At 35.0% G+C, this 13,135-nt stretch overlaps 1 protein-coding gene across 8 annotated transcripts in view; it reads left to right on the top strand.

Annotated features, from left to right (window-relative positions):
- SRBD1 (S1 RNA binding domain 1) overlaps positions 1–13,135 on the top strand; it is a 208,689-nt gene that overhangs the window by 97,658 nt on the left and 97,896 nt on the right. For all 8 annotated transcript variants that reach the window (XR_004624865.1, XM_034659076.1, XM_011236753.3 and 5 more), the window contains exon 15: positions 6,047–6,138. Coding sequence is in view for 7 of the 8 variants with exons in the window: in XM_034659076.1 (XP_034514967.1) it covers positions 6,047–6,138 (92 nt within the window). In the remaining variant the exon portion in view is untranslated. The remainder of the gene's footprint in view (positions 1–6,046; positions 6,139–13,135) is intronic.

The following is a 13,135-nucleotide window of genomic DNA, read 5'->3' as shown; positions in this document are numbered from 1 at the left end:
CCTTTGTGGCTGCAAAGTGTTGTTTTCATCTGATGTGGTATGGGGCACTGAAGGAAAGGTAGCCGAGGGAATTCTGTACTGTTGAAATCTTGCTCTGTGGATAACATATGGTAGAATGTCCATCTGGGACACCTTTAGTAGACATTATAAGTTCTCCCAGGCTTATTACGGGTCCTCCGTGTGATTACTGTACCATTGCTAAGGCTTATTCTCTTTGAAAAATGCTCATCTTTCGAAAGAAGGCTTAGAATTATTGTTTCTTTTTTCTTTCTTTCTTTAACTGGCAATCGAATTCTTTCTAAGCGGTCTTCCACCAGATGGTGCTAGTGTTACATATCTAAAGGTAAACCGCTTGGTGCCTTTGAAATCTTGAGCTCCTATGTCTTCTCTATCTTTTTTCCTCCTTCACCATATTTTCTTTTTAGTGTTTTTTCCACAAACACTACTTTCCTGTCACACTACTGTGTCGCCTCACATCTTGTACGTTGTGGGTAGTGAATTGATTGTGCCTTGGCGATCATGAAGGATAACTTGGGTGGTGAGTTCAGAGGCAAGGACTGAGTAAAACTTAAGGATATAGAATATGTAATTTCTTGTAAAATTTTTCATCATGCATTTGTTTCTTGTCTATGTGTACAAGTTGAGACCTTATTCTTGACTTTTCTGCTTGGCCACCTTTCTTTTATATTATAGCAATATCATAAAATGTTATTGTTTGAGATCTAGAGGCCATGTGTGGAAGTTATTCCTAACAAATGATATGTTTACCCAGATTAAGTTCAAAATAACTTTAATAACTCTACAAGAAAGTTTGGTGGACTAAAAGAAAATGTTGAGCATTATGTGATATCAGATTTCCTGGCCAATTAACAATTGTTATTTTAAATTTAAATTTTAAACTTTATCTGTTTATAAATATTACATGGCTATTGCAGAAAAATTTAAAGAAACGAGAATGCAGTTAAAGGAATGACTCATTTAAATACTATTAACATTATGTTACATACACTTTCTCTTTTCTTCTTTTTATATAGATCTATATTTTAAAATATTAGAGTTGGTCTCATATCATAGTCATATAACCAGTTTTTTTCACTTAATATTTTGTAACTAATTTTTAGTGACAGTATAGTTTTTCATTGAATGAACCCTCTAATAATAGGTGTTTTGATTTTCAGTTTCTTTCAGTAAAAGCTTGAATAGCACTTTTTCATTTTTTTGTGTATTTTAAAATTCTTTTGTATGAAATCTTAAAAATGTAATAGCTGATTCAGAAAGAATGCGTGTTTTTGTAACTTGATCTGTATTTTCAAGCTACCATCCGAAAGAGTTCTACAGTTTAAACATCTTTAACAGCGTTTAATTTTGCTTGTTTGCTTGCTTCCGTATCATCAGGTTACCCTGGTTTTTAAAGCGGCTTGATATTGCTCATTTGAGACTCCCTGAAATGACAATTCATCACTAAATACAGGAACTTAAATTGCTTTGATATTTTCTTAGAAGTAAGCTTTATCCTTTAAACATTAAATCCTAGACCCCCTTTTATTCACGGTGGTTTGGTTTTGGCTTTGTCTCCTATCCCTAAAGTACAACAGCCGTCCTTTCATACTTCAGAATGGGTTATCTGGTGTGCAGAGCACAGAATCAAGGTCTCTGTTGGCTATCTGTTTTAGCGCTTTCTATTACTTCTTGGGAAACTTAGCTCAAGCCATTTACTCTCTCCGTATGAGTATTTCTCAGTCTGAAAATTTGGAAGAACGGTTTTTAGATAAATTGTTTTTAAAAACTTTAGTGAAATAAGCTGTACATTTAATGTAGTAGCTATTTAGTGCATATTTTTTGGTGGGCAGAAGGAAGAAAAGAAAGCTGTTAGGTAACAGTAAGATTTGAAGAATTCTAATGTACTTTTGAAAAGAATTAAAACACATTAGTTTTTATTGATTCAAGCAGTATATCCTGGCTGACTTTGATATCTTAATAAATAACTGCATTTTCATTTAAATAGATTACCTTTTAATTAAGTTTCTCCTGTTAGCATAAGAAAGTATGTGATTTATTTTAAAATAAGAGAAAACAACAAAACTATTTTCATATTTGGGAAATGGGGAGAAGAGAGGAGACATCATGTAACCTAGTAAATGAATGTGAAAACTATTAGCCTAATAACTTAAAAAAACAAAAGGCTAATTTTCCTGTCTCATGAAAAGAATCCCCACCGCACCCCATCTCAATGTGGTAAAAGAAATTTCCATTCTCTTTATTGTCAGAACAAATAGTCACTATAAGAAAACTACTTGCAAACCGGGTTTTAAAAGATTCATCAACATACAATCTGTTTTGGTAGAAGACACTTATAAATTATGTAATTTATGTAATTTAAACATATCTTTTCAAAAAATAAAACAAATATTGATAAATGATCAGATTTATATAATGTCATTGAATTTTACTTGAGATATAACAATTTAGCATTTTTAACTTAGAGTTTTTATTAAAATTTTTAAAAATAAAATTAAATATGTATCCATATTATGGGCATTTCACTTGCTTTTTAGTTTTGAGTGTGTGGTTTGTATTTTTTTTTTAAGTAAAAAAGACCCTAAAATCGTGCTGAATTTGATAGTTTTTAAAAATACCTGTGTAATTATAGAGCATTAGCACATTGACACATATATCTGGTAAAGTGTAAGTCCAACAGTAGCTTCTGAAATGTACTTACATATTGTTAACACTTGAGATACTATATGTATATATTTAAGTATTTGTATGCACTAGCAATTTGAAAGGGCTTCAGAGCACTGTAATAATATTGAACCTGCAGTTCATTTACAACTGTGTCAGTTAAATTCCCCCCAAATAATAAATTCTACTCAGAGTCTTGTCTGCTTTATGGCAAAATAAATAATCAAATTGCTGAGATTATGAGCCCAGTTTCTTTACACCTGAGAGAAATTTGTTTTGTGGACTATTTATTAAATCATGAGCTGTCTGAATTTTATGTAAAGTTCATTTTTGCTTTTCTCAAAATATGTTAGAGATCATTGGAATACTTTTCCATAGTTTATTGGGAAACTTACAATAAACAGCATATAAAATCTAGCATACTTTCGAGTGTCTATCCTTGACATCCAAATGGGAATGAACAAAATGGGAGTGGGATCATTACAAACACTTTTATTCTTTGCAACTTCTCCTTCAAAAAATCATCACCACTCCCAGCTTGATTTGTTTCGTTTAATTTTTGCCACATAGACTTCTTAGGTACTTATATGTTGTGTATTGAAGAAATCAGTGTTGAGGTGTTTTTTCGTTGTTGTTGTTGTTCATTTAGATCATTGGAGCATTCTGTTCCATGCTTAGTAGTGACCTATTTATTGGACCCATGCTATCTAATAACTAAAGCATATGAAATTTACTACATTTTGTATTGATTCAATATTAACGTTAATCTAAAATCGTTCAGTGCAGTATGTCACATCTGTTTTGTATTCCTCTGTTTAAAAGAAGTGGCAGTGTGGTATTTGGAGGAATATTTATTATCTGAGTGTTTTTCTTTGCAACAGTTTCCCTAGTCTATTGAGAATTATAACTTCCAAGAGACAGTGAATCACCCAGCAAATTCTCAGGTACCAAACTGCTAAAAGCCACAGTTAATTGGAATTTTTATTTACCACTTCATTTCCCTTTACTTAACAGTGGCAATTTTGGAGCCTTCTTGAAATGATAGAAAATAAATTTGTGGTGAAATTTTTTAAAATATTCTTTTCCCTTAATAATAGGTCCAGCCTGCACTTCATGGATACTCTAGTTTTTTTTTAGAAAAAAACTTTGTTAGACTGAGTGTTGATTTGTGTTTGAAACCAAATTTTCCATGACCGGTGACTGAATAGTCTTATCCTGTGATGGTGCTTCCTAACTTTTTGAGGGGTTATGGGTTTCTTTAAGGAGTCACTGAAAACTATAATCCCTTTTCCTAGGAAAAAAAAATGCATAAACACAGTATTTTATATGCAGTTCTAATGAATTCTGTTTCTCCCTGCCCAGAAGACCAAGGGCCCTGGTTAGAAAGTGCCACTATAATGGAACTGAAAAATCCCTTCTAGAGTGTTGGTTTTAACATCCTGTTATGCCACACTAAGAGTTTTCTTCACTTCAAACTTTATTTGACATTACATTTTCTCCTTGATCATTATATAGTAGAAGATAAGCAGAATCTAAATCTTATTTTGGAGAAAAAGCACAATTAACTTTTAATTTTAAAGTCCATCTCTGAAATTGTAGAATATATTTGACCTTCCACATGCTTTAGATTCTACCTTAGACACATAAGAAAGGAAAAAAAATGGTTCTTCCTTAAAAAGATGTTATTACACTTATTGTTTAGCACCAAAATATGGGTTTTCATTTTAATGAGAGGTTGTAAAGCTATTCAGAAGTTACTGTGTGTGCTGGTTAAGAGTTCAGACTTAGGTTTAAAGCAGATTAGGGTTCAAATCCAGCTCAGTGGCTTACCAGCCAAATGACCTTGGTCATATTACTTATCTGTTTAAAAAAAAAATCACCATAAAAGGATTAAATGAGATAATGTCTGTAAAGTGGTTGGTTTTGTACTTTGTGTGTAATATGCACTCAGTTACCTCTTACTTATCATGATGATGATATTAATGAGAGTAAATAATTACAGTGTTCATTTTTCCTATTATGAAATTTAGGACAGTAAACTTGGTTGCAAAAAAATATAAGTCTTCATATTCCCCAAAATAATCTTCTCAAGTCTTGGTGGCTTATAATTGTTGCCAAAGTTCAGTCAAGAGTTCTTCAAAGACGGGTAACAAACTAACTTTTTCACACTTTTCTTATCAGTGTTCAACTGTTACAATGGGGTAATATGTTAAAAGTTACCTCAAAATTGAAGTAAATATTGAGGAACAGAGAAAGGAAGAAGTTTCTAAGAGTGGATTAAAAAGCACAGACATGTTTCTGCTTTTGAGTCTTGACACCTAGATGGTCTTGTGGTAGAGCCACAGGTATCATCGATACTTTGGGTAAATGATGTTTCTTTGCATATTATGTCATAAAGAATACCTCTAACTTAGGGACGCCTGGATGGCTCAGTTGGTTAAGTGTCTGACTTCAGCTGAGGTCATGATCCCAGGGTCCTGGGATAGAGCCTTGTATCCTGATCCCCACTCATTGGGGAAACTGCTTTTCCCTCTCCCTCTGCCCCTCCCCCCACTTATGCGCTCGCACACACATGCTGTCTCTCTCTCTAAGAAAAAATAAAATCTGAAAAAAAAGAATACCTCTAATTTGAAAATGTTGAGTAAACCGTTGTGATATCAGCCACCATATATACTTGTCCACTGTAAAAGAGGGTTTCCATCGTGGTTTGTAAAGTATTTGGAGCCAAAGAAGAAGAGGATAATGTGTGTGATGCTTTGATTAAGTAAATGGTTTAACACCTGCCTGAAGTGAAAGGCTTCAAGTTTACTAAAAGGATGATTTCCGACCCTCCTGAAAGGAAGTGGGATAATATCCTGTCTGATCCCTTTCCTGTTCACATTGTGGTTGTTCATTATAATTGAGTAATAATCACGGCAGTGTTTATGGCAGTGGTTTTTGTGTATATCCACGTGTGCACATATCCACACACATGTATGTGCACTCCATGATGCTTTAGAATAATTACTACAGTTGGGAGTCGTAAGTGTTAGTCAATAATATATTATGAACACAAGAGGATCTCAGTATGTTCTGGAAATTCAAAGTTGGGATTAGGGGAAAGGATCCATTGCATTACTACTGACAGAAAAACAACTGAATGAATTCATTATGGATTTAAACTTGTGTATTTCCTCTGTGAAGAACGCAAACGTTACTTGATCACTTTATGTTAATGAAAAATTAAATGCTATAGATGCCATTGAAATATAAAGAGAGCACTTTGCCCTGCAGTTTTTTTTCTTACGATGCCGTCTTATTCATTAATTTTCTTTGACCAGGCAGAAAGTTTGGAAAATGATATTCCCCTTTTCTTTCTTCTCAGTATTGTCAGCGAAGCAGGGGCGTCAATCTACAGCGTCAGCCCTGAAGCTAACAAAGAGATGCCAGGGCTGGACCCTAATTTGAGAAGTGCAGGTAAGAAACTACAGGCCAGCACAAAAGCATGTGGCTTTGATATTTTGGAGGACTTCTATTTTTAGCAAGCAAGAAAATTGAGAAGATATATGTATGAAAATTAGCATGTCAGAAAGAAAATGGTTGATTGGAATAATAGTTGGAATTATGGAAAAGAAGAGGAAGAATACTGTCTTTAAAGAGTATAATAAAAAATTAGCCTAAAACATCTTTAGTAAAATTAGATGCTTGAGAGTTAATAATAAAATCAATAAAATATTCTAGATCTCTTATTATTACTACAAAGTATTATTTATTACAGGTTTTTATTGACAAAAAATATTAACATAAATATATAAACATGCACAGTTTCTTGCTAAATATTTGTCAGATGACCAGTTTCTCTTGTCTTGCTAATAGAGGCAGTCATTAATGTTTAAAGCAGCCTGCTTTGATTTTAGTTGTATTAAGTTGCTTTGGTTTCTCTTTTGTGGAATAGTTAAAATCTTGTGTGTGAAGAAATTGAGATACTTTGATACATCTAGTGAAAGTAATTTGTATTATAAGCAAATTATTAAATCTGGTCAGAGGACTTCTCTGTGTAATAACAGGATATTTAGACTACTTTGTTAGAAAGGAACCTTTTATTTAAAATTTTCCTTAAGGGGCACCTGGGTGTCTCAGTCGGTTAAACGTCTGCCTTTGGCTCAGGTCATGATCCCAGAGTCTAGGGATTGAGCCCCACATTGGGCTCCCTGCTCAGCTGGGAGTCTGCTTCTCCCTCTGCCCCTCACCCTGCTCTTATGTGCTTGCGTCCTCTCTCGCTCTCTCAAATATATAAAATCTTTAAAAAAATAAAATTTTTCCTTTAATATTCTCATTAAGTTTCATTGGCTGTTCTTGAAATCTATACTTGGAGATACACATTTGAAAATTTTTGCGTGAGTCTAAGGCTAAAAACCTATTTCTTACGTCCAAAAGAGCTTGTAGTTTCCCTTCAATTGTTTGTTCATGATATCATCCTCTGTCTAAAACGATCGTCTTCTCAAACTCCTATCCCAGCTCAAAATCTTGGTTCTTCTGTGAAGCTTTTCCCTGTCACAGCAGTTCAGTGTGGTCTCTGCCTCCTTGCCATGTGCTCTTTTGGTACTTAACCTTGTAATGACGATAGCAATGATAGTAGGAGGAGATACAGTAATCATAGCGGGAGCTGCTAATACTAATTTTTTTAAGCACTTAATATACATAAAACATTGCAATAAATGCATTACCAGGATTATTTTGTTTTATTTTCAAAACCAAGGCTTAAAGAGTCCACAAAATCAATAAGTACATATATAATACTTGTGTATTTGTATAATAAAAGGGTACTTTTCTTTATTAAAAAATAAAATTCAGGGGCACCTGTGTGGCTCAGTCAGTTAAGCATCTGACTTTTGATTTTGGCTCAGGTTTTGATCTCAGGGTTCTGAGATTGAGCCCCACGTTGGGGTCCACACTGAACGTGAAGCCTGCTTTGCTTAAGATTCTCTCTTTTCCTCTCCCTTTACCTCTCCCCCGTGCGTACTCACTCTCTCAAAAAAAAATAAAGTTTAGAACCTTTTAAGTTGGCACTGAAAGTTAATCTTCCAAAAAACATTTGAAGGAAATATTGTCTAGGGAGTGGCAGTCTCTCAGACCTCCCACTGCTAAGGGGGCTACTGTTCCCTCTTCACCACTGGCCTGTGTGGGTGTGTAACTGTCAACAGTGTTATAGGTGAGACAGGATTATAACATTCCAACAAGACACTCTGAAAATAGGAGATAATAAAAAGAAGAATCATTATATGGTCCAAATTATTCAGATTCCAAAGTCTGGCTGTGTCTTCAATTTGGGATTCCCTGCAGCTACACCTTCTGTGTCCCAGCTTTCTGGCACATGGCAATGACTATGTTGTCCATATCAACTCAAAACACCCACCTAGACATTTTGAGCCTTCAAGGACTGATCCTGGAAGCAAATATTGAAAGAAGCTCAGAGTTTCCACTCTTGGTTTTCTAGAGTTCACTTCCTTCTCAATTCCTTATTTCTGACTGGAAGTCCTTTCCTAGTGATTGATGCCAGGTATGACTTTATACTTCATTTGAGACCTGTACTACCAATGGGTTTGGGTTTTTCCTTTCAGCTCTCCATAAGTTTAGTATATCAGAATATAATGGAACCTTAACGTTCATACAGTGTTAAACATATGTAAGAAGATGACCTTTATATTCTATATATAAATTCTATATATGGTCATTCTATATATGACCTATATATTGACTAGTTTGTCAGCTTATTGAGAGCAGAGGTTATCCTTATATATGCTTATAATCCCCCATAATAAGTTCATTTTACTTGAGAGGCGTTTAAATTGGATAGACAGAATAGTAGATAGGTGATATTAAAATGTTTATTATGGATTTCTGACTTAAAGTAGAAGATTGAGTACACCTGTTATTCCTTTACTCCCTTCTGAACTCCCATTAAATTGACAGTAATACAATAGAAAGAAGGCACACACTTACTAGGACGAGGATGGGAGAGGAAAGAATAGCAGTAATCATTTTGAAGCAGGAATGCAGATGGCTGAATAATAAAAGTGATCTTGCCAACTTGAGAAAGTTGAATATTAAGACAGCATTGTAGAAAACCAAGAGCCTAGTCTGAAATGATCATGGAACCCTTATAGGTTCAGGAAATGCACCAAGTTACCTTTAGAAGTTTCTTGGGAAGGGGCGCCTGGGTGGCTCAGTCGTTAAGCCATCTGTCTTCGGCTCAGGGCATGATCAGTCCTGGATCAAGCCCCGCATCGGGCTCCCTGCTCTGCCGGGAGCCTGCTTCTTCCTCTCCCACTTCCCCTGCTTGTGTTCCCTCTCTCGCTGGCTGTATCTCTCTCTCTGTCAAATAAATAAATAAAATCTTAAAAAAAAAAAAAAGAAATATCTTGGGAGGGCTGCAGGTAGGTCTAAAATAAGAAGATTGATTGAAAGTTCTGTGTAGAAAGCAATTTGACCCAGTTAAACACAGAATACTATTGAACCAAGCAATTCCACTCCTGGGTGTATACTTGAAAGAGTTAAAAACAAGGACTCAAACCAGTAATTGTACACAGTGCTCATAGCAGTACTATTCACGTAGCCAAAAGCTGGCAACAATCCAAATGTCCATCAGTGGATGAATGAATAAACAAAATGTGGTATATCCATACAATGAGATATTATGTTTAGTCATAACAAAGAAAGAGTACTGACATGTGCCATAACATGGGTGAACCTTGAAAACATGCTGAGTGAAAGAAGCCAGACACAAAAGGCCACATATTGTATGGTTACATTTAAATGAAATGTCTAGAATAGGCTAACCTATAGATGCAGAAAGATGATTGGTCATGGCTAGGGACTGGGAAGAGGAGAAAATGAAGAGGAACTACTTAATGGGTACAGGGTTTTCTTTTGGGGGAACTTGTTAGAGGTGGTGGTTTGCACAACAGTGTGAGTATACTAAATGCCACTGAATTGTACACTTTGAAATAGTTAATTTTATGTTATGTGAATTTCACATCAATTAAAAAAAAAAACAAAATAGTTAGATCTCCTGTTCCACACAGTTGAGTGACTGTCCTTCTTTCACCTTTGCAGAAGACTGGAGATTTTTTCCTCTGGAGAGGGTTAAACAGAAAGCCTCTCTGCTGGAGGATACAGGTTATACATGATAGTGGGGATACCCGCTGAAAAAAGAGGGATAGATAATTATTTACATGCTGACATAGAGATCTTAAGACTAAATCTTCCATTCAGGAGATAGGGGAATTCTGACCTACACAAGAGTAAAATACCTAATGAAACTGAGATCAGAGGTCCACAAGAAATGGGCCAAATCACCATATAATGAAGCCCACAGCTGATAAACTTCACATTTAAGCAAAGCACTTACAGTCAGCTTTTTGGTACCCTGCCCCTAGTGGACAGTCAAGGGTCACCTATCATGTGAGGAAACTTACACTATTAAAGACAGATGTGGGGGTCTCATGGAAGCCACGTAGGGGAAATAAAGACTATATAAGAAGAAAAACTTTTACATCCTTAGAGAAATGAAAGGTATTTTGTTCATTTAAATGAACTTGACATAAAGTAAAATTCACCCTTTTAAGGTGAATTTTTGAATTCATCTGTGAATTTTGAAAAGCTTAAACTAGTCAGGTAACCACAACCACTAACACTACAATCAAGATAATATTTTTATCAGGTCAACAGATTTGTCAGCTTCTTGTTCAAAAATGTAATTATTAGGGGATCAAGATCATTTACTAAAACTACATTTTAATAAGTTTTATAATGAAAAAAAATTCCTATTCAGAGTTGCTGAATGAAAAAGACAGCATGGGAAGTCTTACTTATGTTCCTCTGTTGCTCTCTGATGGCAAGGAGAAAGGGAAAATGGGGGGAGTATTGGACTTTACAAATAAAAATTTCCACTTTGATATTCTTAGCTAACAAAATAAGGTAAATTTTTAGGAGACCGCAGTTTAGTACACTCTTTTAAGCAGTAAGTTTATTTGCTTTAGAATGGCTTTAGATTCTAGATATTTCAAGAACTGAAGACCAAAACCCATAAAACTCTTTTTATTGTTCGGATAGAAGACACATTTTGAATGAGGGGGGGAATGGTGCTTTCAGGGTCTCTCCGTCGGGTTGTGCAGGTTGTGCCCTGTACGTCCTGCCTAACCATATGGGGTAGCTCTGCTTCCTTACCTTTTAGCACTCAGTCTCTTCTCCCATCCCCTCCTTTTGATATAACCAAACTCTTTTTTTCCTCTAACCCTTAACTTTTGTTCAGTAGCGGTTTAGTTGTCTCCCTTTACACGCTAAGTTACATTTATTACCATTTAACAAATTGCCATATATTTAAGATGAAATTCCTGTGTGCTTTTTTAGTCCTCTTTTCATTGATCTAATTTGCCACAGTGTGAGACTCTCAGTTACGGTGGCTTATGATGTGACTTGCTTTAATCTTTTTTTTAATTGCACTTTTCTTATATGTTTCTTTTTTTCCATATACATTCTAGAACCATGTAATTGAAATTCTGTTATATTGGCACCTTCATCCAAGTTCTGTACACTTTATTACTCACAGGCAACACACACGTACGCGCAGAGTAAATGGATTGTTCTCCATGTATTTTCTTATTGGTTGTTGATGGCATTTGGTACTGTATCAGTTATTGTCTGGGTGTCTTAAAACCAGCCAATTGAAATCTTATTAGTTCTGATATTTTTTCAGTTGACTTGTTTGATTTTTCTAAAGTAGTCAATCATCATCTGCAAATGATAATCTAGTTTCTATCTTTTCGGTAATTATACCTTCTTTTTCTCGTCCAGTTGCATCGACTAGAATTTCCTGAACAATGGTGAATAGTAACAGTGATACAGAGATGTATTGACATCATGTGGGCAAAACAGTATTGGCATACGTTTGGAAAGACTACATTTAAAAATATAAAATACAAAGTATAAAAATATACTGCATTTAAAAATCATATCATTGAGATATGATTTAATAGCATAAAATTTGCCCTTTTAAAGTGTTTTTTAGTACAGTCAGAATTGCTCAACCATCTCCAATATCCAATTTTAGAACATTTTCATCATTCCAAATAGAAACCCAGCACCTATTGGCAATTGATCCCCCCCTGCTTTCTTCCCCCCACCCCTGATAAATACTGATCTACTTTCTGTCTCTGTGGATTTGCCTGTTGCAGACATTTCATATAAATGGAATCATTACAACATGTGGTCTTTTGTAACTGGCTTCTTTCACTTATCATAATGTTTTCAAAGTCCATTCACACTGTAGTGTGTATCAGAACTTCATTCCTTCCCATTGCCAAGTAATTTTCCATTGTATGGGTATACCATATTTTGTTCATCCATTCATCTGCTGATGGATATTTGGGTTGTTTTCACTTTTTTGGCTGTTATAAATAATGCTGCTACAAATATTCAGATACAGAATTTTACGTGGACATATGTTTTCATTTTTCTTGAATATATACCACATAGTGGTAAAAATTTGTGGATGTATGGTAGCTATGCTAAACATTTTCTAGAATTTTTTTTACTTCTGTTGCTATACTTTCCTCACTATTTAGTTTCTGCCTCTTTCACTGTGCCCATCTTTTCTTCTCTGTCTCACAATGTGAATATGCCCCCAAGTTTTGGTCCATGACTCTTCCTTTCTCTTCGCTCTCTTTCTCAGCACTCTGTAAGACTCCTTTTAACTGAGCTACCTATCTATCTCTTACTTTCAGGAATCTGTTGTCAGCCTGATCATTCTGAACCTACAGGTGTGGGTTACTACTGTTAATTAGCTACTTTCTTATTCATCCTGACAGTGCCATCTTCTCTTAGAAGCCTGTACATACAGCTTTCCAATTCTACTTTAAACAATGTTTAAATTCCCTCCTTCATGAACAATGAACATCCTTCAAATGAACAATGTTCATTTTCCTCTTTCTCCTATCTGCCATCTCTTCCATGCTTGCTTGAGTTTTTATGCTCTGTAGAGAGAGTAGCATCTGAAAGCAAAATACCAATTCTAGAAACGTTGGAGTCTATGTAGAGGTTGTTTACTGGGGATACTGTAACTCCAGAGGCTCTTTGGACTTACTGGAGAATTAATATGTCATCTAGAAACTGTCATTTCCAGTTCATTATTGCTGCATTTAACAATATCAGGATGAACAAAGGAGATGCTGGCAGTGAACCAGTTAGGCGAGAACCAGGTAGAAAATCAGTTAAGTCCTTTTCTGTACTTAAAAATTTTTTTAAAATATAGAAACCTACTCACACTTAACATTATACAACTGCTCTAACTAGTTTCTAAGTTTAGATTTTCATAATGTGGGTTTTCCTGAAGGGGTAGATTTGAGAGATTTACCTATTATTAATATCCTTTTTTTTTTTTTTTAAATTTCTGGGACCTTCCTGCAGTGAATTT

This window comes from Ailuropoda melanoleuca, chromosome 4, assembly GCF_002007445.2.
Source record: "Ailuropoda melanoleuca isolate Jingjing chromosome 4, ASM200744v2, whole genome shotgun sequence".
Taxonomy (NCBI): Eukaryota; Metazoa; Chordata; class Mammalia; order Carnivora; family Ursidae; genus Ailuropoda; species Ailuropoda melanoleuca.
Note: the sequence above shows the minus strand (reverse complement) of the source record. Positions and strands in the feature narration are given on the sequence as shown.